At 37.9% G+C, this 25,215-nt stretch overlaps 2 protein-coding genes across 8 annotated transcripts in view; one reads left to right on the top strand and one right to left on the bottom strand.

The window, feature by feature from the left end:
• Positions 1–11,818, bottom strand: part of POLK (DNA polymerase kappa) — a 69,641-nt gene extending 57,823 nt beyond the window's left edge. For 3 of the 5 annotated variants that reach the window (XM_081513923.1, XM_081513924.1, XM_081513927.1), the window contains exon 1: positions 10,949–11,818. The gene's annotated coding sequence lies outside the window, so the exon portion shown is untranslated. Of the gene's footprint in view, positions 1–6,517; positions 6,588–10,343; positions 10,801–10,948 lie in introns of those variants that run through there. The other 2 variants (XM_081513925.1, XM_081513926.1) reach the window with 2 other exon arrangements.
• The window catches only part of CERT1 (ceramide transporter 1), a 129,386-nt gene continuing 115,113 nt past the window's right edge, over positions 10,943–25,215 (top strand). For all 3 annotated transcript variants that reach the window (XM_081513931.1, XM_081513930.1, XM_081513928.1), the window contains exons 1-3: positions 10,943–11,104; positions 11,339–11,747; positions 16,865–16,999. In XM_081513931.1, coding sequence (XP_081370057.1) covers positions 11,019–11,104; positions 11,339–11,747; positions 16,865–16,999 — 630 coding nt within the window. In that variant the 5' untranslated portion in view covers positions 10,943–11,018. The remainder of the gene's footprint in view (positions 11,105–11,338; positions 11,748–16,864; positions 17,000–25,215) is intronic.

Below are 25,215 nucleotides of genomic sequence, written 5' to 3'. Positions count from 1 at the left end.
TCTGAAATTACAGTAAAAGTGAAACAATGAAAGTGCTGGGAAGAAAAACAGAAAGCAAACACATTGACAAAATACCTATCATGCGGATTCTACCAGTACTTAAGAATATCATAATGCTTTATGTAGTATGGCTTTAATATATTACCAAAAGAATTTCTTGATGTAATGAAAAGAGGCTAAAAGTCAGAGACTCATAAGCTTGGGGAGAAAAACAGAAGGAAAATGTATACACGCAGAGACTAGACAGTAATATTCCTGTTTATCTATTATAGATGTACACTACATACTTTTTTTCACTTTCTAAAATTTTTTTAATTGAAGGATAATTGCTTTACAATGTTGTGCTGGTTTCTAACATACATCAGTATGAATCAGCCACAGGTATACATATGTCCCCCTGCTATTAAGCCTCCAACCCCACCCTACTCCTCTAGGTCATCACAGAGCACCAGGTTGAACTCCCTGCGCTATAGAGAAAATTCCAACTGGCTATCTATTTTACACAAGGTAATATGTATGTTTCAATGCTACTCTCTCAATTCATCTCACCCTCTCCTTCCCCCACTGTGTCCACAAGTCTATATACTCTATATCTGTATACTCTATACTCTATATACTCTATATCTGTGTCTTCACTGCTGCCCTGCAAACAGGTTCATCGGTACCATTTTTCTAAATTCCATATAATATGTCTTAATATATGATATTTGTTTTTCTCTTTCTGACTTATTCACTCTGTATAATAGGCTCTAGGATAATCTACTTACACTAGAACTGACTCAAATTCATTCCTTCATTCCTTTTTATGGCTAAGTAATTTTCATTGTATATATGTAACACAACTTCTTTATCCATTTATCTGTGGTTAGGCATCTAGGTTGCTTCCATCTCCTAGCTAGTATAAATAGAGCTGCAGTGAACACTGGAGTATATGTATATTTTAGAATTGTGGTTTTCTCAGGGCATATGCTACAAACACTACGTACTTTTAAGACTAAAGGATTTTTTAGTGTTATAGTGAGACCTATTAAATACCAACTACCTCTGATACATTTTTAATCCTACAAAACCAAACATATAAACAAAAGATAATGAAATACAATTTTAATTTTATTCAACAGGAAGGAAGAATATTTCTGCTTGGAACATGCCTGGCTTGGCTCTCCTCTATACAATATGAAACAGGATAAAAGGGTGGCCTACATGTTCTTTGAAATTCTGTTTCTGAAATCAGTCTTACTGATGAACGTTAGAACTTTCCATGGGATATGACATATTCCTAAGTAGCTGTATGCAAAGTATTACCAACAGGTACCTTTCCCTTACTCAAATAAAGTTGTCCTTGGAGAGTTAAATGGTAAAATATCAACACATAATTGAGTCTAAGATATATATGCAAGTCACCTTAAGAATCAGAGTAACAGCTGAATCCTAGCAGTATGAGCATAATTATAATAATTGATGTCAATAAAACAAAAGTCTTTCAATCCAAATGGAGTATGGGTAGTTAGAAAGAGAACAAAGAAAAAGAAAGTAATAAGGTAAATATTGACAATGCCTAGTTAAATATCCATCATATCAACATAACAGAGAAAACCCAAATAAGTGCTCCTAATCATTTAGAATCATAATTGAGGAAAATAAAAATATGAGACTGGGATATAGTAAAAGGACATCAACCCTATATTTGAAACCAAGAAATGAAGAGCAGTTGCAGGGCCTGGAAAAATGGTGAGACTATTAGGGACTCCTGAGAAAAAGAATCAAAGTAAGTGGGAAAAAGAATCAAACTAAGTAAGTAATTAAGAATAGGTAGAGCATAACCCCTATGCCCATGAATCAATTAAAATAGGATGGAAGGCATGTTATGAAGGTTCTATTATAGCTTATTTTTCTCCTAGCTTTTCACTATTTCTCACTTACTCCCTCCTCTGCTTTTCCCATAACTTCTGCCAATGACTGTTACAGTAGAGGAGGAACAGAAGAGGAAAAATAATAGCAGACAATAGCAATCCACAACACATATAAACAACAGTAATACAAAGGAAGGGGAGGGATGAAGAGAAAGAAAATAGTACCAGCATATGCAGGAAGGAGAGAAATTCTGCAGCTGTCTAGCTGTGAGGACCATTCACATATACAGAATGCACATAAATTCATCAGATTAATTACAAGGCTCTTTTCCCAGGTTGTTTTCAATTTACTATTTTTAAATTAATTTCTATTGGAGTATAGTTGCTTTACAGTGTTATGTTAGTTTCTACCGTACAGCAAAATAAATCAGTCATACATATACATATATCCCCTTCCTTTTGAACTTCCTTCCCATTCAGTTCACCACAGTGCATTAGGTAGAGTTCCCTGGGCTATACAGTAGGTTCTCATTAATTACCTATTTTATACATAGTATCAGTACTGTATACGTGTCAATCCCAATCTCCCAGTTTCTCCGACCCCCCTACAAGGCTCCTTTTATTCAACTAGATTTTATGATCAGCTTTTGGTATTTTTCTCAGTAACTGGAAAATTTGTTTTACTATTTAAGCTAATCTGTAGACTAGTACACTTGGGTTACTTACACTGGATATGACTATATCTGTAAAGATCTAAGTCTAACAGAAAATTACTAATGTGGGCGATATGCATGCCAGATGCTGACTACAGACAGGTAGGTAAAATAAAACCATTTTTTGGTACCAACTCAAAAGCTTAAGATACATAGGGGAGCAATGCCATCAATAGTCTCACATTCACTTTACACACATTTGTTTACTACTCCCTGTTTTGAATACAGTCACAAAGATATTACAAAAGAATTCTGTACAAGGTCACGAAAGATGAACACACGCAAGTTTCTTGCAGCCCCTAATATTTCTGAAACTAGTCTTTACATTGTCAGGAATGGATATAGATGCATTCACCACATTTCACATAAATGAATATCTACTTTGATATACTTATGAAAATAGCATTTTACAAATGCATATAACACCACAACAACTGGGATATACATAGCAGTAAAAAGAGACTGGTTATACTGATGCCATTTACTAAGTTAGCATTTATTTAATACACACCAAAGTCAAAATGGTTATTAAGGATGAAGTCCTAGCACTCACACTCAGGGATTGTCTGCTTGTTCACTCCGAACACAGGAAGAACCACCCTAGTGGCAGAAATTATATGATTCTTTAACAGGCTTGAGAGGAACACTAAGCCTAACAGGCTAATATAATTTATTAGTAGTCAAAACAGGAAAAGGGGGAAACAAAAGTATTCAAAAGGGCAAGTAGTAAAGGTTAAACTGGAAAAGGTTTGCAGAAGAGCTGTTAAATCTTCTAAATTTCTGAACTTCATTTAGGGCACATGCTGAATGTCACACACACAGTTATAAGTTAAAAGAAAAGGAGATCTATCAGTTTATAATATTTCTAATGTGACAAGACTCATTAAACAATTAACATGATAACTTGATGGAAAGAGATCAGCAAACAAAGACAATCCTTTTTTCTTTAAAATTCCAAACAACCATTGTTTTAACTAAAAAGACCTGGGGCAAGTGGCCTAAGGATTAGAAAATGCATTAGAGAACAGGATTTATCACTGTCAGATCCTAGGAGTAAAAGGTATCTTCTTTTAACTCACGAAATACTAGCTCAACTCATATGTATATCTTTCTTACCTTGTTTTCTGTTATCAACTCCTTGAATGCAGACCTACACAATCCCCTTCCTTTTTTTTAAAATCTACAACTATTTTAAAATTACTCATAGTAGTCAGCATAATAGCTTACATATGGATGCTTGCTGAATTAAACTATTAACTGAAAAGATAAGGTAAAATACATTAATTAATTATATTGACTGCCTTCTAAGCACTATTTTGGGGACTAATATTTGAAAAAAGTAGATAAAAAAATTTTAAACTCATGTTTTTAGTAGAAGAAAAAATAATATATACAGTCTAACACAGTCATTTAACCATTGATCATGTTATTCCTTTTAAAAGAATACTTGTGATTTGACAATTAGATGTTCATATAAGTTACATAATTCTTTCCCCTCAGAATGCCCCCTTTCCCACCCCTACAGTTACAAACAGATTATAATGCAAATTATATACACTAGACATGCCTATTGTTTCTAGTTGGCCTCCAACTCCCAACAAACCACAGAAAGGGCAGACATATTGCATACTTTTGGGAAGAGCTAACTACAGCGCTGGCTGGCTAACTACCTGTCTAAGGATTTAAACTTACAGACATCGAGTGAAAGTGAAAGTCGCTTAATCTTGTCCGACTCTTTGGGACCCCATGCACTATACAGTCCATGGAATTCTCCAGGCCAGAATACTGGAATGGGTAGCCTTTCCCTTCTCCAGGGTATCTTTCTAAACCAGGGATCGAACCCAGGTCTTCCGCATTGGTGCTGCTGCTGCTGCCGCTAAGTCACTTCAGTCGTGTCCGACTCTGTGCGACCCCATAGACGGCAGCCAGGATTCTCCAGGCAAGAACACTGGAGTGGGTTGCTGTTTCCTTCTCCAATGCATGAAAGTGAAAAGTGAAAGTGAAGACGCTCAGTGTCCGACTCTTAGCGATCGCAGCCTACCAGGCTCCTCCGTCCATGGGATTGTCCAGGCAAGAGTACTGGAGTGGGGTTCCCGCATTGTAGGCGGATTCTTTACCAGCTGAGCCACAAGGGAAGCCCAAGAATACTGGAGTGGGTAGCCTATCCCTTCTCCAGGGGATCCTCCCGACCCAGGAATCGAACCAGGGTCTCCTGCATTGCAGGTGGATTCTTCCCTGACATCAAGAGGGCACAGAAACTGACAGGTAGTTAAAACAAGTTGGACAACATGCAAGATGAGATATGAAGACACAAATAAACTGAGATTGAGAAGACAAGAACACAGAGATGAAAGATACCATGAGGCCCCACAGATGAACAGAAAAACACCAAGACCTCATTTTCCAAGGACTGAAATATGTATACAAGGCCCAGCTGAGGATTCAGAGATCTCTACAATAACATCTCTTATTTGAGCTACCCAAATACATTTCTGATCCTTTCAGTCGAAGAGCCTTGATAAAATCATGTAATTTACTCAGTATAGTACTGAAAGTGAAAAGCAGAACAGGTTTATGGGTACAGAATTGTGTTCTTTACCCTCATGATCACATGGCTGACTAGGACCTGTGACTCACTGACACTGACCAACATCACAAGAGAGTATCATATTGCATCCTGCTAGCCTGGGAAAAGATAAAAAAATAAAGTCGAAAAATCCTAAGTTGAATCATTCTAAGTAGGGGACTGTATGTATGTTTTTATATTCTAAAATTATAAATAGTGCTCATAGGGAGGAAAAAAGAAGGGGAAATGCTTAAAAAAGCAAGTACAGACCTCCTTCAGTATCCAAGGGGATTGGTTACAGCACTCCTTGCGGATACCAAAATCCGTGAGTATTCAGGCCCTTTATTGTAAATTGTGCAGTATCTGCATATAACTTGTGCATAGCCTCCCATATACTTTAAATAATCTCTAGGCTACTTATAACACCTAATATGATATATAAATAGCTCCCATAAAAGATATATAAATATCATGTAAATGATATATAAATAGCTGCTGGTGGGCAGCAAATTCATTCAACCTTTGCTTTTCAGAACTTTCTGGAATTTTTTTCCTGAATATTTGTGACCTAAGGTTGGTTGAACCCAAGGATGTGGAATCCATAGACAGGGAAGGCCGACCACACCATATCTCACTGCTTCAAGAACACAACTTTTTTTCATATTTTAACTTTTCAAAACTTGGGATGTTTCATATAATCCTTGTCAGTGAGACAGCAGTTATGATATAACTGTCATTACCTGTGCATCAAAATGTGAATAGGGGTCAGCAGCTTGGGGAAAATAACTCTGAAGACATTGTTGGGGCATTCTTAAGAAATGCTGTAATCATCAATTCTCTTTATGTTAAAGAGGGAAATGTATGGAAAAACAGGGACATTAACAACTCTAAGTTGAAAATTAACTTGGAACACTGTATGTAGAGGTTAACCTTTAATTTATATCGTTTATAATTACCATTTCTTCTATCCAAAAGTGATACATATGCACATACATACTCACATGACATACTTTTTTTCATACCAAAGGGTATAAAGAGGAAATTCAAGTGGTCTATAATTTCATTACCCAGATTATTATTCAACACACTAAAAAGTGGGAAAAAATATCAGTTGTATTGCTTACATGCTGTATTTTGTTCATTTGTACTTTAGTTTTTAGACTGTTGCTATTCATAGATCATTACCTCTACTTCACAGATTAGTAACTCTTTAAGTTTTAAAAATCAGGTTTTGTATGTAAATCCTCAGTTTTTAACTGATTATGTTTCAGTTGGGAACAGTATTATAAAGATTACAATGAACAGTTAAATTCCCATGTTAGCTAAAAAGGACTATTTAACTCAAAATGTATCTTTACCATAATAAACACTGTGGGAATACAGACCTGTAAGCACTGCTATGGACTAAACTGTGTTCCCCTCAAATTCATATTTTGAGGACCTACCTCCCAATGTGACTGTATTTGGAGACAGGGCCTATTAGAACATAATTTTGTTTGTTGTTGTTTCATCACTAAGGCATGCCTGACTCTTCTGCGACCCCATGGACTGTAGCCAACCAGGGTCCTCTGTCCATGGGATCTTCCAGGCAAGAATACTGGAGTGGGTTGCCATTTCCTTCTCCAGGGGATCCTCCTGAATCAGGGATGGAACTTGAGTCTCCTGCATTGGCAGGCAGATTCTTTACTGCTAAGCCATGAGGGAAGCCCTACAATTAAGGTAAAGTGAGGCCATAAGGATGGGGCCCTAATCCAATAGGACTGGTATTCTTAATTAGAGGAGCTAACAAGACCAGAGCCACCTGGCGTGTTGTGTTTTGTTATAGCAGGCTAAGTGCTATGAGGGCTCTTTATAACATCATTTTTAAATATTAGACAATGACCTCAGTTGCAACTTCAGACATCCTCTCCTACTATAATTCCAGCATCAAGAAGAAATATTCACTTCCAGACCCCTCCTACCTGGTGATTAGTAAAACTGCAAAATTCTCAGTTCCAAAACTGCTGGGTTTTTGGTTTCTGTGTCATTGCAATGGGAGAGGAGGCAGGGATGAAGGCTTTGGGATTGTGGTTTTGTAGAGAAAAACGGAGAAGGCAATGGCACCCCACTCCAGTACTCTTGCCTGGAAAACCCCATGGACGGAGGAGCCTGGTAGGCTACAGTCCATGGGGTCGCTAAGAGTCGGACACGACTGAGCGACTTCACTTTCACTTTTCCCTTTCATGCACTGGAGAAAGAAATGGCAACCCACTCCAGTATTCTTGCATGGAGAATCCTAGGGACGGCGGAGCCTGGTGAGCTGCCGTCTATGGGGTCGCACAGAGTTGGACACGACTGAAGTGACTTAGCATAGCATAGCATAGAGAGAAAAAGGTGGGAGAATGAAGCGAGGTGAAGATGGGGAGAAAGAAGAGGAATTGAAGAATTCTAGTGGGATGAGAGGGCTTCCCAGGTGGGTCAGTGCTAAAGAGTCACCTGCCAATGCAGGAGACGCAAGAGATGCTGGTTTGAACAACAACTATTCTTTTTAATGCTGTATGACCTGTGGAAAGTTATTTAACATCTCTGGGTTCAGTGTCTTCATGTGAAGACATACTCGAAATAGAAAATAATTATATTAGAAATAGAAATACTTATATTAGAAATAGAAATAATATATTATTTCTATGTTAGAAAAAGAAATAATATAGTGTTTCTATGTTAGAAATAGAAATAATATATTATTTCTATGTTAGAAATAGAAATAATATAGTGTTTCTATATTAGAAAAAGAAATAATATAGTGTTTCTATGTTAGAAATAATAATGGAAATAGAATAGCAATAATAAATTATACATTAGGGTTAAGTAAGACAGCATAGATGTAAGGGCTGGGTAAGTGAAAAGATATTCAAAACTATTAACTGAATTAAGAGCACAGTTGCTCTGATACACTCATCTACAGAATATATTATTTACACAATTCTTCCCACTTTTAGGGGTCTCCTGAATCAAAGAAAACGGTATGACCTTTAAAATCAGATCTGTTTTCAAATCCTGACTCCAATACTTAGTAGCTATTTGGCACTGGCTAAGTTACTTGGCAGCACTGAGCTTCAGTTTCATTATCATTAAGATGAAGCCAACAGTGCTCACATTATGTGGCTTGTAAGAAGTAAGTTGGATCAGGTATATAAAGTACCTGACCAAGGCTAAGAACTAATATTGTAAAGACGTCACTTCCTTCACAAATTAAGTGCATTCTTAACCCAAATTCCAATAGAGTGTTTCATGTAATCTGACAGAACGTTCTAAAATTCACCTGGAAGAGAAGATATACAAAAATATCCAAATGAGAAAGAACATTAGGAGTTTTGTTATTATATATATGAAAATAGGATAAAGTTAAATAATTAAAACAGTATGGTATTAGCACAGCTATAGACAAATAGATCAATAAAAATGAATGAAGTCCAGAAACAGACCTAGATACAATATATGGAGATTTTGCATATCACATAAATATAAGGGTAAGAAAAACTATTAAATAAAACAGTAGACCAAGTGGTTGTCCTTAAAACAGGCGAATTCAAGTTTAAAAGTTAAAAAACAAAACAAAACTAAGAGACAATATAGAATATTGATAAGGTTGAGGACGGTTCTAAGAGAGAAAACTCAGAAGCTATAATTCTCACAACAGAATAAAGAGAAAGCTTGTGTATTTTATTCTTGTATTGCAGTTTCTTACCATTAACAGAAGAGAATCCCAACCTCTAAAATGGTATTCTGATCAGTGTATAAAAATCCTTCTGTACTTAAAAACATTTAAAAAATGGTCTTGTAAGTACAGAGACACACACAAAAAAGCTTTTTTAAAAAGGCAATTTCTCTCATTAATTCTAAATACAATTAAACAATTCCCTCCTGATTAAGTGGGCAACTTAGTGATGTAAGCGTTGGTGTTTACAACCACACAACTTAGAAATTCATAAACTACAACAGAAAGTTCAATTTAAAAATATATATGATGCTCTCATGATTCTATTGATAAATTGCATTATGAAGTGGATTTTTCCACATTTCATAATCATTTCCTTGAGACCTATGACATTTTAAAACCTAGAGTTAAAAGAATCAGAGACAGGAAGTCAACTATATCAGGTAACTGAAAGGCAAAGCAAAATTTGCTACATTTGACACTCTAAAGGTGAAGTGAAAGTTGCTCAGTGGTGTACAACTCTTTGTAACCCAGGAATTCTCCAGGCCAGAGTACCGGAGTGGGTAGCCTTTCCCTTGTCCAGGGGATATTCCCAACCCAGGGATAGAAGCTAGGTCTTCCGCACTGCAGACAGATTCTTCACCAGCCGAGCCATCAGGGAAGCCCAAGAATACTGGAGTGGGTAGCCTATCCTTTCTCGAGGGAATCTTCCCTACCCAGGAATGGAACCGGGGTCTCCTGCATTGCAGGTGGATTCTTTACCAGCTGAGCTACCGGGGATATAATTTAGTAATTCAATAAAGAGGAAAAATGTGCTAAGTGAATTTTTTCTATTTTTCTCTTTTGAATGACAAAATTGGGATTACCTCTTAACATGTTGAAAAAGTATTTTCAAAAGCTTATCTCAAGGGTTTATTCATCTGAATAGCTTTCAATTATGCATTTTCACTTGATTTCACAACAGAAAAATAATTTGTAACTGATTTACAACAGATTCAGCATTTCGTGTCAATCTAGGAAAACAAAACCCTTTCTATCATTCCGTTTTTTCCTGAAGATTCCAGTTAAGTTGATCTCTATGGTGACTGCCTTCTGGTCACTGTGCCTTTTCCTACAGATTCAAAATTTCACTTCTATCCTCCTGTCTGTCACCTGCAGTAAGCAGGTATTCTTTCTAAGGTTTAATAAGGAATTGTACTTTTGGCAATTATTAGGAAATTGACAAGATGGAAAAGAAGCAAACAAGATGAAAGAATTGATGCTACAAAGTTAACGATCTCCCCATAAAAATTATCTTAATAATATATGCAAAAAAGCAAAACGAAATCTGTTAGATCTTCTCTCCGTCTTTCCACCAATTCTAGTCTTCAGGCAAAGTCAGCCTCCTACTGCCTAACCAGTTATTGCTCAATAAGATTATTGCACTTTGATCTCTGTTATGCAAGGAAGTGGCCACGAAGCATGTGGACCATGCTTCGAGGACCTAGCTCCTCGACCAAGGATCGAAACTGCACCTCAGCATTGGAAAGCGAAGTCCCATTCACTGGACGATTAGGGAAGTCTCATCTCATCTCTCTCACCTCACATTCTTATTTTCCTTTAAAAACTCTTCAATGTCATTTATTCTCCGACATCTCCAAAATTACTTTCCACAATTAAAAACTCTGTAAATCTAACAAAGAAAATTTCTTGCTTTGGTGAGAAGATACTAAAAATTCTCCCTTCTCAACTGGGAAACCTCATGTGAAGTCTAACTTCTAAAGAGCGAGACGGAAGATCTTCGAAATTTGCAGAGGTGGTTTGACGGAAAGAAATGCCCTTGTCATTAGAGAGGTCGCAACCCCCTGGCCCGTGGTTGAGGCAGAAAAGCCCGGTATGTTTCTGCCCAGGCAAGCGGCAAGATGCTATCCGGCTTTTGGAAACGGCCACGGAGGGCAGGCCCGGGCATCCCCCGCAGCTGTCTCACGTCCCGGTCCACAAGCCCGGCGGGTTCGTCATAAACACGCTAGGCACAGATAGGAGCGTGGCACAGGGGACGGGTCACGCAACTATCAAACGAAGCCCACCCTCCCTCTGACGGTCCCCAAGGCGACCAGCCTTCCCGGCGCGGATCACTCACCAGTTGCCTCGGGACCGCGACTACAACTCCCAGGAGGCTGCGCGGCGCACTGAGCAGCGTCCTTCCCAGAATGCAGCACAGCGGGGTCCCCATCCCGCCTTCTCCTTTCTCCGCTCCTCCCACTTTTCTACCCGGCGTCACCCGGGAGGGCCGGAGGTAGGTTGCGGGAGGGAACTCCGAGCCTCGGCGTGACGCGTCAGACGTTGGGAGGGGGACGGGGCGGGGAGCAGGGGGAGAATGGGAGGACGAAAGGGAGGGAAGAGGGGAGGGGAGGGTAAATAGTGGGCTAGGCAGGAAGATGGCGGCCTAGCGGAGGTGTGAGGGGACCTGGGTCTCTGTAGCTGGGTTTTTCTCTCTTCCCGTCTTCCTCCTCTTTTCCTTTCCCCCGAGGTTGGCATCGAGGGGGCCAAATTCGGGCGGCGGCGCCGGGCGCAGCGCAGGGGTCACGGCGACGGCGACGGCTGACGGCTGGAAGGGCAGGCTTCCTTCGCCCCTCGACCTCCTTCCCCAGTCCGCTTGGTGTCAGGCGCGGCGGCGGCGGCGGCGGCGCGGCGGGCGGACTCCATCCCTCCCACTCCCTCCTGCACCGGAGCGGGCACTCCTTCCTTCGCCATCCCCCGACCCTTCACCCCGGGGACTGGGCGCCTCCACCGGCGCAGCTCAGGGAGCGGGGGCCGGTCTCCTGCTCGGCTGTCGCGCCTCCATGTCGGATAACCAGAGCTGGAACTCGTCGGGCTCGGAGGAGGATCCGGAGACGGAGTCCGGGCCGCCAGTGGAGCGCTGCGGAGTCCTCAGCAAGGTGAGCAGCCCGCGAGGCTGTGGGGCCCCCTGCCCGGACTCACCTGCCGCGAGGCGAGCGGCTGAGGGCACGGGGTGGGGCTGGCAGCGAGAACACGGACTGTCCCGGGGCGGGGGCTGCGGAATGTGCCCGGGGTGTGGGGCCGAGTCCTGCCGCAGAAGTGCCCGGGCCGGGGCCGCGGTGGGGGTGGGATCAGAAGGGGTCGGTCTTCTTCGCCTGTCCTGGGGCTCGGCGGCCTAGGACCGGGGAAAGCGCGCTCCAACCCGGGTATCCATCCAGTTTGGAAACGGGATGCGCACCGCGATTCGGGACCCCCGGTGGTAGCCGTCCTGGGTATAGGAATTCGGGATGAGCAACAGCAGTATCCGAAGGAACGAGTACGGTAAAACTGCAGATCAGATCTCTCCAAAGAGGTTCGTCCAGAGATTCTGAGCAGAGTAGGGGTGGGGGATTTTTGTAGACGCAGCTTTTGAGAAAGAAGCCGGAGCAACTTGGCTTGGTGCTGAAATGGGTGGGAAACTATGCCAGGCTAGATGTAGTGAGACATCTAAATGAGGAGGACTTTTTGTACTTTGCTTTCACCCTTTACCCCAATTCAGAGAAGAGCTATTGAAACGGCAGGTGATAGGTACAAGAAATATTCATAGTAACTTGGAACATGTCAGAATGGAAACCGACATTTATTTAGTCCAAGAAGAGTGTTATTTAGTAAAGTATTCTTGCGGACGGGGCAGAGTTAGGAAAAGACATTTTACTTTTCCTGTATTATTTAAAAAACATTTTTCCAAAATTTTTACGAAGCAGATAGTCATTTGTAGAATTTGAAAGCTAGTTAACGAAAATGGATGAGGCCCCTTTTAAGAGGGAAGGTGGGTAATCTTTTCCGTTGGTAGTATGTGGTTTGGGGTTTGTTGTTAAGGTTTTGTTTTCTTTCCTCCTTTTCTTTCTTTTTCTTTTAGGTTTTTGCTGTGATAAGATCCACATTGCCTTTTTTACTTCGTTTTCTCTTCCTGTTAAACTTTTAGAAATGGCTGGAGCTGGCAGTTAACTTGGAGAAGGGGAGCAGGGTCCAGTCTTTCAACAGGCTGGTCATAAGATACTAGATCATGTGCAGCCACTGCCTATTAAGAAATCACCATGCTTCCAGTATACCTACTTTGGCTAAGCATTTGGATGTCGTTTGTGTAATCGTTTCATATTAGGCTTTTATATTGTCTTTAGAAGGCTGACAAAGGACTTACGAAAGGCATGAGTATGTCAAAACTAAGGCTTGCATGTGTTAACTTTTATTTGTCTATGGAAAAATTACAGTGTGTGTTGATACTGTAATCATTATTGGAATTTCAGTGAAAAGTTTTCAGTAAGGTGAAACTCCCCAGGGTCTCTTTAGAGTAAATGTATCTTGTAATTTAGGAATCTGGATTGAACACGTGTAGTGGGTGTACATTTTCCTTTGGAACTGGTATGAATCGTTTTTGCTTCTCAGTGCTTCTGATAATTTCATCAAATTAGTATTGTGGTGTGTTAAGTATTTTACATCAAATTAGTATTGTGGTGTGTTAAGTATTTTATCCCTTTTTGTGGGGTAGGAGGATTGTAGTGAGGGGTGGAGTCACCAGTACTCTGGGTATGTGCTGTGTACGAGTATCTGAGTGTCTTATGCAGAGTGGTGTAGTAAGTATATACTTTATGACAAAAAAAAAGGAAGACTTATCTCCGTTATATTTAAGTGCATAGAGATGTAGTGTTTGACCACTTCTTTGGTAGGCAAATAACTTCCGTGTTGCTGTGTACCTAGAATCAACAGGGATGTAGGTTTTGGTATTTTTGTTAACAGCTAAGAAGGAAATTTCCCTGAAATTTAGCAATTTATGGATACATATGTTTTCTTGGAAGCTTTTTCATCAAGAATATTTTTTATTGAATGTATGTTTTTAAGTTTCAAGTACATATATATTTTGAATCTTTGTATTCACTTGGTAATTTTAAACAAGGGTTAGAACTCAGTGTCTGTTCTTTTCCTTCTGTTTAGTAATGTAGTTAAATCCTAAAGCTAACTTGTTTTGTTCCCCAGCAAATGGAGTGAATTTGGAATGGTGGTGGTAGAGTAACCTTGTATTAGAAATACAGCAGCCCAGAGTTTTTTTAATATGAACATATTTTCTACAGGCTTGTTTCTTAGACACATAAGTTCCAAAAATACTGGGTTGACAATAATTCTAGGTGGTTATAACAAATGTCAAGATGGGTTATGGATGGGAAAAGATTCAGGCCTTAGATGGACTTGAGAGCAACTAAGCCTGGATAAGTCTCCCCCAATTTCTTCTGAATTCTCTCCAGCTTTATTACCTTATCTTTACCTAATGTTTTTTCACACACCTAACTATTGGCTGAAATTCTGTCCGTCTCTGGAGTCCATCTCAACTGTTCTTTCTATGAAGACTTTTATTTTGCCAACCATCCCAGTGCTCCTTTCCTCAAGGGTATTATCTCCTATGAATATAGTAGGATATTCATTCCTATAACATTTTATTTGTGACTTGCTTCTGATCCTTATTATAAATGTGTTTTTTATTTCTCCTGAATTGATGCTTGCTGGACTATTGGAAGCAGGATTATTTAATTCTCCTGCAGTGCCTACATATCGCCTTGTTTCTGTTGAATGGGGAAGAGTGAGGAAATGTTATGAGGGTAGGAGAAAAGGCAAAAGTCTGCCTTCTAGTTGTGAATAGAAGTTAACACTTTCTGGGTAAAGGGCCTGAAGTTTATGTAATTATTGGGTCTTCTGTAAGAAAATAATATAAAAATATGGGCACAAAATTGTTAGCGTCTTGTCTGTCACTTTGAAAGGGATCTGTTCTTGTGCGGTTCCTTGAAGGTTTCTAAGGTTCACTTTTGGGGAACCCTGATGGCTCAGCCAGTAAAAAATCTGCCTGCAATGCAGGATACCTGAGTTCAATTCCTGGGTTGGGAAGATCCCCTGGAGCAGGAGATGGCAACCCACTTCAGTATTCTTGCTTGGGAAATCCCTTGTATAGAGCTTCATTAGCTACGCATAATTCTGCTTCCAACTGAGAAAATACTATGTGCTTGGCAGTGTTCTAAGTCTGTTCTTACTTAATCTTAAAAAACTTTAAGAGGTAAAGTGACAAACAGAGGATGAGTAACTTGACCACAGTCACACAGTTACTAGCTTTCTGAGAGGCAGTAATGGAACACAAGGTAGGATTAAAGTATACCAGTCCAAACAACTTCTATTATAGGCAATCAATTGTTCATGTAAGTTTTGTAACTGGAGACTAAATGAGGTTAATATGTAAGATAAGTAAGCAAACTATTCCTAATAAATAAGATTATGTAAGTTATGAAATCAAAAGCAGAAGATATCAGAGGTAACATTATTAACCCTTCTCAGGAACCCAGAAAGTATTATTTGGTCAGTCGTGTCTGACTCTTTGTGACCCCATGGCCTGTAGCCCGCCAGGCTCCTCTGACCATGGAACTCTCCAGGCAAGAATACTGGAGTGGGTTGCCATTTCCTTCTCCAGGGGATCTTCCTGACCCAGGAATTGAACCCAGGTCTCCTGCATTGCAGGCAGATTCTTTACCATCTGTGCCACCAGGGAAGCCCCTGATAATTTGATTGGATTGCTTGAAAAAGATAAGAGTCAGATTTAAGTGTTTAATAGAAAGGAAAGATGAAATTAAATAATTTGTCAGAACTTTTCACACAGCTAGTTAAGTATTTGAGCCTCTCTAATGTTGTATCCACTGCTCTGTCCATGCAGTACTAGAATCCTGAGCCAGGTTTGAGTCTGAATGACTGGAAGTAGCAGTATAGCCAAAGAAATAGGAGCGTAGTGGGGTAGTGCACTCTATGGTGGAGGTAAATTTCGTTATGTGTCTGATCGTCATTATTTTAAGTTGCTGTCTTAAGTGGTGGTAAATCTTAGGGAGCTTATCCTGTGTGGATAAGTTCTCAGGGAGGGTTTGTAATGGTGGAGTTTAGAAGATGTTAATAGCCAAACAATCTCAAAGCTGTTCAATTAGGAAATAGTAAAGAAAAGATTTCTCTGAGCCAATGCAGTATATTTTTAACAATCCACTTAGAGTTAGGTTTTGGCAGATAGTTTTTGAATTAACAGATAGTTTTTTGAATTGTCTACTTAAAACCCCATATCAACAATTCCCATAGAGGTTACATTTCTGCCTTTGCAGGTTTATTGATTTTGATCTTCACTGTGCAGCAACAAAACTTTAGCAGCACAAACCATTTGTAGGTACTAGAAACAGATAATCCAAGTATGTTTTTGAAAACCAATTTTATGTTTGTATTTTACCCTTGAGTTTGAAAAATAGAACTTCAAAGAGTACTATGGAGGTAAAAGTAAAGTTGATACAGACTTACTAAAGAGATGATCTGTGTTTTTACTTTAATGTCGTCATAAACATCATACATTTTCATATAGGAATAACTTAACAACAAAAATAGAGTTTTGGCCATGATTGGCTTCTATTTTAGAATACTTCATGCAGGAGGAGAGACTGTGTACCCAAACTTACTTTGCTATTGAATATGTCAAATATGACAGGGACAGAAACTAAGTCTTGAAGGTGGTGCTGCTAAGTCGCTTCAGTCGTGTCCAACTCTGTGCGGACCCACAGACGGCAGCCCACCAGGCTCCGCTGTCTCTGGGATTCTCCAGGGAAGAACACGGGAGTGGGTTGCCATTTCCTTCTCCAGTGCATGAAAGGGAAAAGTGAAAGTGAAGTTGCTCAGTCGTGTCCGACTCTTAGCGACCCCATGGACTGCAGCCTACCAGACTCCTCCGTCCATGGGATTTTCCAGGAGGGGAGAATTAAAGCAGAATTTTTAACTGAAATGTGCTTCAGTTTTTATTCTTCAAATGTTATGTTTTGTTTATTGTCTATTTTATCTATAATTTTGAAGAAATTATGGAAAATCATATAATCTGGAAAATCTTAGCTTTTTTTTTTTTTTAAACTGTTTATAGTTAGAACTTTTCCCATTTAGTCTTAAACTTAGATTGACTGCTGTTTAAGATTGTTTGGATTTCTAAAATACTGACTTAATTTTTTGTTTTCTTTTCCTCCAGTGGACAAACTATATTCATGGGTGGCAGGATCGTTGGGTAGTTTTGAAAAATAATACTCTCAGTTACTACAAATCTGAAGATGAGACAGAGTATGGCTGCAGAGGATCCATCTGTCTTAGCAAGGCTGTCATCACGGTGAGTTCCTGTTCTCCTTCATTCAACAAATGTTGATTGAGCATCAGCTGTACACTAGGAACTATATTCTTGGGGCTTATGTCTAGGAAAAGAATAGATTAAGATCCTTGCCCTTGTGAAGCATAGTGTAATACTTTTTTCCATAGAATTATTTTAGAGTATGTCACTACATACTGTTATTTTATGTGTGTGTGTGCATGCTCAGTTGTGTCTGACTCTGGAACCGTATGGACTGTATCCTGCCAGTGCCCTCTGTCCATGGGATTCTGTGGGTTGCTATTTCCTCATCCAATTATTTTATTTAGACATGTAGGATTTATCTAGTTGGTTACAACAAGCCCTTAAACAAGGGCTTCAGAAAAACATGTTAGATGGCTTCATATCTTACAGGTTGGGACAGTTACTTGGTGAGTTATTGAGAAAGTTAAAGGAGGAAAGTAAAAAGATACATATTGTTACGTTTTGAAATTTTGACTTAAAATATAATAGACTATAAATCTAAATTCACTTAATCAACTTTCTCATGTAGAGCTAACAATATCTCTTTGAAAATTGTGGTTGAGAGAAGTTGTTTTTGTGTAAAGTAGTACATCCATAATGTGTGATTTGCAATTTCCAGTTTTGATTCTCTAAAATGGAATAAAACCTTAAAGATACTTTTGAAAAACCCTACATATAGGTTCCTCTTTTTGACTTTTAATGTTTTTCCCTAATATTTTACAGATGTCTCACCTTTATCTAATTTAATACCTTTTAAAAGAATGACTCACCTTTATTGAGTCATTCTACTCAGCTTGCATTCAACTTCATTTATGCAGAAATAACTCTTTGCTTTTGTGTTCCATAGACTTACATGATGTTTAAGTTATGTAAGGGCTACAGCAAGTAAACTGATATAAACAGGTTTAGGAACAACCAACTGAATTGTTAAACATGTAACTCAACTAGTAGGTCAGAAGTACCTGAATGTACTAAAAGTAGCACACTAGTTGAGAGTGGTCAGCATTCATGGCATGTTTAATAAAGGTCAAAAACGTGTTATCTAAGGCAGGTTGGGAAAATTTCCCTAGTAGCTCAGAGTAAAGAATCTACCTGCAGTGCTGGAGATGTGGGTTTGATCCCTGGGTCGGGAAGATCCCCTGGAGAAGGAAAAGGCAACCCACTTCAGTATTCTTGCCTGGGAAATCCCTTGGGTAGAGGAGCCTGGTGGGCTACACTCCACAGGGTCGCAAAAGAGTCGGACACAGACTTAACTAAAACAGTAACAACAAGGCAGATTAGTGAAGTTGAAGTCGGTTAAGGAAGCTGTTGTAGTTAAAATCTAAAAATGAGTATCTTAAAACAGTCTTAGATTTCACTGTTACAGTCAAAGAGAATTCAGTTTATGAGAGAATATATTGTTTATAAAAAGCAAATGGTATGCTTTGGATATGTGTTCATATCTAAATGACTTAACATGTTTATGTTACACATTTAAGGAAAATCATATAGTATTTTTCCATCATTTTTCATACATTCTGCCCTTATGTGTTCACAATTTGAAAACAAATACTTAGTTGAATATTGAGTTGGAAAAATTTATGGAGGAGTTATTTGGAAATGTTCAGAAGGAAACTACTACTCTCCATTCTTTAAAGACAATTTTAAAGAAATAGGTTGAACGTAAAAACTCAGTGTTTGTTTTGACTGGTATGTGGTTCATTATCATGAACTTTTGAAACTGTATTTAGTTTAGCATTTTAGAGTTTTCTGTCTTTTGAGATGGATCACTACTCATGCTGGAGGAAAGAATGAATCAGGGATAGAAATATACTTCATAATCTTGAAATGTCTTCCCTTGGTTCTTCCCTTCTTCCTTCTTTGCATATTGTTAGATGCCTGTTAGTTACAGTGCTTGTTTGACTCTTTGAAAATAGTTTATTGATTGGTGATGTGGAAACTGATGAATGAGATTTTATATCTTCCTAAGAAGTACTATTCCTAGAGTACCATGCTAATTTCTGTGTAGTTAAATTTAGTTATGTTGTCTTGAATTATGGATTGTGGTAAAGTTTTAATATTTACATTGCATCTACTCAGAAAAAAGCAATGTGTTAGTTCTTTGTAGATTTCTGTTGTTGTTGTTAGATCTGTAGTTGCTTACAGAACTTTCATTGCAGTGCATAATCAAAGAAATGAGTAGGAAACCAAAATGATTTGAAAACTGAAAGAACCTAGTGGAAGTATTCACTGGGCTAGGTGATAGTACAGAAGGTTAAAAAAAAAATCAATAAAGCAGCAGAATCTGAGTGGTAGTTAATCTTCACTATAGTTAAGCAGGGCTTCCTAGGTGGCACTAGTGGTAAAGAACCCTCCTGCCAATGCAGGAGACATAAGAGACGCCTGTTAGATCCCTGGGTGGGGAAGATCCCCTGAAGGAGGCATGGCGGCAACCCACTCCAGTATTCTTGCCTGGAGAATCCCCACGGACGGAGGAGCCTGGCAGGCTGCAGTCTTTGGGGTTGCTAAGAGTTGGACACGACTGAAGTGACTGAGCACCCACGCATAGCTAAACAGGTGGCAGGGAGAAACAGAAGTATTTATATTCCTGAACTCCTTCGACTTTGTTCCTACTCTGTGGGTTCCCAGGTTCACTGTTACATAATATTTCAAGGAAATTCCAAAATATAACTGATTTCAGTGAGCTTCTCAGAATGAAGTTGACAAATAGAGTATGTATTTGAGTTAAATTTGTAAAATACAATACTAACCTCTGTTAAATAGATATCTTTGCTTTCCTTAAATGTGGGCTATTACCTGTACCAATTCATCTTTGAAGGCAAATAATAAATGTTTGAATTTACACACATGACATCCTTAGGAAATCATCATGTTCATATATGAGGAAGTTTGGACTTGAAGAGTTGTGACTCTAGTGTAATTCATTAACGTATTTATTATTTGTTAGTGAACATAACATTTGAGTCCACCTTTTCCCATAGAACCTAATTCATTTTTTTCTTATTTTAGCTTAACAGTGAAGTCATTCTTTATTTGAATCATGTTCTTTAACTCTGTGATAATAAATTGAGTGAAATACTTTCAAGGAACTATGTGTTTCTTGGGAGAATTTGTTACCTGGAAATAATTCTTAATGTGAGAGATTGGCACTAAGTCAATAAGAAGGAAAACAGTACTATGTCACTTTGTGGGAAGTGATGTATGTGTATCTTGAATAAATGTGTGTGGTAAGTTGAATTTTTCAATTATTGTAGTTTAGTAGTTATTTACTTAAGACTCAGTCCCTGCTACAAAACTTGCCATATAGTAGATGTTCAGTGAATGTTAGCTGTATCATTAATTGTATTTCATCAATCAAAAGCAATGTTTGTGGAATATTTAAACTTATTAATTTTTAAGTTCTGTTTTTAAATAAAATACCTATGGTGTAAATAAATACAAACCATACCATGAAAAGGTTTGAAAAGTAAATGCTTCTCTTTACTCTTAGTCCTGTACTCAAGAAATAACCAAAGTTAAAATTTTTGGTCTGTTCTTCCAGATAATATCATGTCTATATAAGCATTTATTTGTTTCTATCCTTCATTTTTCGTTTACATAGATAGCATCATACTAAACCTATTGTTCTATACCTTGTTTTCTTTTACTATGTCTTGGATATTTACTACACTTTGTTGAATTATGTGGATGTAACATATTTATTTGCCGTTTCCCTGTTCTTAGTCATTTAGGTCATGTTTAAGTTTGTTTTACTGTAAGCACTCTTGAAACAAACGTGTAGTATTTTTAAATTTGTTTAGAGTTACTGTCAAATGCCCTTTCAAAAATACTGCTTTTCATTCCTACTGATAGTGTATGAGTGTCTGTATTTCCCCATACCTTCAAGTATTGGGAAAGTCGGGTTTTGGCAAATGTTGAAATATTTGTCAAACTGCTAGATAAAAATAGTGTCTCATATTAGGTTGCACTTCTTTATTCAAGAGGGTGAGTAACTTCTTATGTTTAGAACTCTTAGTTTTTTCCCCTTCTCATCCTTTGTTCATATCTTTTTCGGTTATTGATTTGTAAAAGCTCTTTATATCATATTTGGCAGTTTGTCATATTTATTGTAGATGTTTCCCCCTCGGGTTGTCATTTGTCGCTTTTTTCTTGTTTTATAATCTTTTTTTAAGCCTAACAAATTAAAACATTCTGTGTCCTTTTTTTGACTTTTTCCTTTATGGCTACTGTATTGTGTTTAGATAAGTGTTTCCCCCTCAAAAACTATTTGTTGTTATTGTTGTTGAGCTGGTCAGTCATGTCTGACTGTTTGCGACCCTGTGGACTGCAGCCCACCAGGTTCTTATGTCTGTGGGATTTCCCAGGCAAGAATACTGGAGTGGGTTGTTATTTTTTTCTTGAGGGAATCTTCCCTACTCAGGGATCGAACCTGCGTCTCCCGCATTGGTAGGTGGATTCTTTACCACTGAGCCACCTGGAAAGCCCTCAAAGACTATTAACTCATGTAGTTACATTTTCAACTACAATTTCATATTTGAATTTGACTTCTGTGAGAGTTAGTTTAGTAAAAGGAGTGATGTGGGGACTTTTAACTTTTTTTTCAAATGGCTAACATACAGTCAAATACCATTAATTGAAAAATTCACCTTTTCCCCACTGACTTGAAATGTCATCTTTATTATATATTACATTACCATGTGTATTTGAGGTTGTTTCTGGACTCTTTTTTGTTCAGTTGGTTTGCCTATTCCTTCTTTTTGTGTCATATTTAAAAATAACATTGCTAGCATTTCTTTAATCAGTTCTTTAAACTGCTAATGGTCCTTTTGTGAAAATAAGAGAAATGGTTTCTTTGTAGTTATTGAGATCAGACGATGTTTCAGGAATTAGGTGGTACAGATTTTTGGTATAATGGAAATAGTAATGTCTTCAGAATTGGTTTGGGTACTTCCCTGGTGGTCCATTCCCTAAGACTTTGCATTCCTAATGCAGGGGGCTCAGGTTCCATCCCTGATCAGGTAATTGGATCCCACATGCCCCAACTAAGAGTTTGCACATCACAACTAAAGATCCGGCAGGCTGCAGCTGAGACCTGGCACAGCCAAATAAATTTAAAAAAAAAAGAATTGGTTTGTCTAAGTTCTGTCTATAGCCCCAATCTCATCTTAGGTATCTGACTTTGTATACCTACTATCTAAAACTTTGTTAAGTGAATGGGTTTTCTATTATTATTATAGGTTGGATATAGTGAAATTCGGGGCTTCCCAAATGAGTGGTAAAGGATCCGTCTGCCATTGTAGGAGATGAAGGAAACAGGTTCAACCCCTGGGTCGGGAAGATCTCCTGGAGTAGGAAATGGCAACCGACTCCAGTATTCTTGCCTGGAAAACCTCATGGACAGAGGAGCCTGATGGACTACAGTCCATGGGGTCACCAAGAATGGGACACGACCGAGCACACACACATAACAGTGAAATTTATACACCAATTCAGTGTTCTAATATTTTCAGACAGAAGACAAAGGTAATGAAAATGTTTGTTGCTACATTGGGGGGAAAAAAAAGTAAGCCAAATAGCTCTTAGGTAAGTAAAGGTTTTAAGGGAGGAAATGAAAGATCCTGGCAAAATCAAAGAAGCCAACAGGAAGGGGAGGAAGTATTCAAAATTGAAGATGATCATTAAACAAAAAATTTTTTAAGTGCCAAATAAAGAGTAGTTGGATCTAAACAGTTTTTGAATTAACTATTTCTCAGTAAAACTGGAAGAAAAAAAAATTTTTTTTTAATTTTTAAAAATTTTATGTGCGATTTTAAAGTAAAAAATAATAATTTAAGTTGATATTCAGCAAATTGGATATCACCAGCCATGAAGAGGGCCATAACTGATCATCACACGAGGAACTACAGATTAGTAAGAAATCCAAGAAGTTGGCCTTTTATCAAACGTGCAGTTTTGCTCTATTGAACTGTGTTAATAAGAACTCAAGGGAAGAGGGGAAGGTGTATCAACCAGAAAAACCACTAGATAGATACTAGTTGATAATTCTCCTCATTTGAGGAGCATTTGCCAGTGAATATCGAAACAAATTAGAACCTTATACTGCTAAGATTTTTGTCTTTAGAAACTAATCGTATCTGTTCAGCTGTTCATTTGGAAATACTATCTTCATCTTAATTTGAGTATAACTCTAATGTAACTAATATTTAGATATAGTGAGAAATATTTAAAATATTTGATGAGAGGTTTTGGAAGAAAACAAATATTTAAAAAGATACCATTTGAAATGTAGAGCCCAGAATTTTGAAATAACATATCCAAAATTATATAATTACAAAATGCATTAGTTTGTTAGGGTTGCCATAACAAAGAAGCACAAACTGGGTATCTTTTAAAAAAATTTTTTTTTAATTAAAAATTTTAAATATATATGTTTAGATTATTTTCCATTATAGGTTATTACAGGATATCTAGTTCCCTAGGTCCTTGTTGTTTATCTATTTTATATATAGTAGTTTGTATCTGCTATTCCCAACTCCTAATTTTTTTTTTTAATTTGCTTATTTTTAGTTGAAGGATAATTGCTTTACAATACTGTGCTGGTTTCTGCCATACATCAACATGAATCAGCCATAGGTATACATATGTCTCCTTCCTCTTGCAGCTCCTAATTTATCCCTCCCCCATGCCCTTTCCCTTTTGGTTAATAAGTTTGTTTTCTATAGCTGTGAGTCTATGTCTGTTTTGTAAATTCATTTGTATCATTTTTTAAGATTCCACATATAAGTGATATGATATATATATATTTGTGTTTCCCTGTCTGATTTACTTCAGTTAATAGATAGTCTCTAGTTCCATCCATGTTGCTGTAAATGGCAATATTTCATTCCTCTCTATAATGGCTGAGTAATATTCCATTTGTGTGTGTGTATGTGCATGTGTATACATCCACATCTTCCTTAATCAGTTCATCTGTTGGCAGATATTTAGGTTGCTTCCATGTCTCGGTTATTGTAAATAGTGTTGCTGTGAACATTGGAGTGCATGTCTTTTTTCAAATTATCATTTTCTCTGGATATGTATACACCCAGTAATGAAATTGTTGGATCATATGGCAACTCTATTTTTAATTTTTTAAGGAACCTCTGTACTGTTTTCCATAGTGGTTGCAACAATTTTCTTATCAACAGTGTGGGAGGTTTCCCTTTTTTCCATACCATCTCTGCCATTTGTTATTTGTAGACTTTTTAATGATGGCCATTCTGACTGGTGTGAGGAGATATCTTATTGTAGTTTTGATTTGCATTTCTCTAATAATTAGCGATGTTGACCATCTTTTCATATGCCTCTTGCCATCCTGTATGTCTTCTTTGGAAAAATGTCTGTTCAGGTCTTCTGCCTGTTTTTTTTATTGTTTTGGCTTCTGTTTTTTTTTTTGACGTTGACCTGTATAAGCTGTTTGTATATTTTGGAAATTAAACTCTTATTGGTCACCTCATTTGCAGATATTTTTCTCTCATTCCATAGATTATCTTTTTGTTTTATTTATGATTTCCTTTGCTGTGAAAAAGCTTTTAAGTTTACTTAGGGCCCATTTGTTTATTTTTGCTTTTGTTTCCATTATTCTTGAAGATAGATCCAAGAAGATGTTGCTGTGATTTATGTCAAAGAGTGTTCTGCCTATGTTTTCCTCTAGGAGTTTTATAGTATTCAGTCTTACGTTTAGGTATTTGATCCATTTTGAGTTTATTTTTGTACATACTGTAGAAAGTGTTCCAATTTCATTGTTTTATATGTAGCTGTCCAATTTTCCCAGAACCGCTTATTGAAGAGATTTTTCTTTTCGCTAGTGTGTAACCCTGGCTGCTTTGTTGTAGATTAATTGACCATAAGTGCATGGGTTTGCTTCTGGACTCTATCCTATTCCATTGATCTATTTGTCTGGTTCTGTGTCCATGCCATACTGTTTTTATGACTGTAGCTTTGTAGAATAATGTGAAGTCAGGGAGTGTCATTCCTCCACATCTGTTCTTCTTTTTCAAAATTGTTTTGGCTATTCAGGGTCTTTTCTAGCTTCATACAAATTTTAAGAATTTTTTTGTTCCAGTTCTGTGGAAAATGCCATTGGTAATATGATAAGAATTGCATTGAATCTGTAGACTGCCTTGGGTAGTATGGCCACTTCAACAATATTGATTCTTCTGATCCAAGAACTTGGT

The sequence above is a fragment of the Giraffa tippelskirchi genome, chromosome 7 (assembly GCF_054371585.1).
Source record: "Giraffa tippelskirchi isolate mGirTip1 chromosome 7, T2T-mGirTip1v1.2.pri, whole genome shotgun sequence".
Classification (NCBI taxonomy): domain Eukaryota; kingdom Metazoa; phylum Chordata; class Mammalia; order Artiodactyla; family Giraffidae; genus Giraffa; species Giraffa tippelskirchi.
Note: the sequence above shows the minus strand (reverse complement) of the source record. Positions and strands in the feature narration are given on the sequence as shown.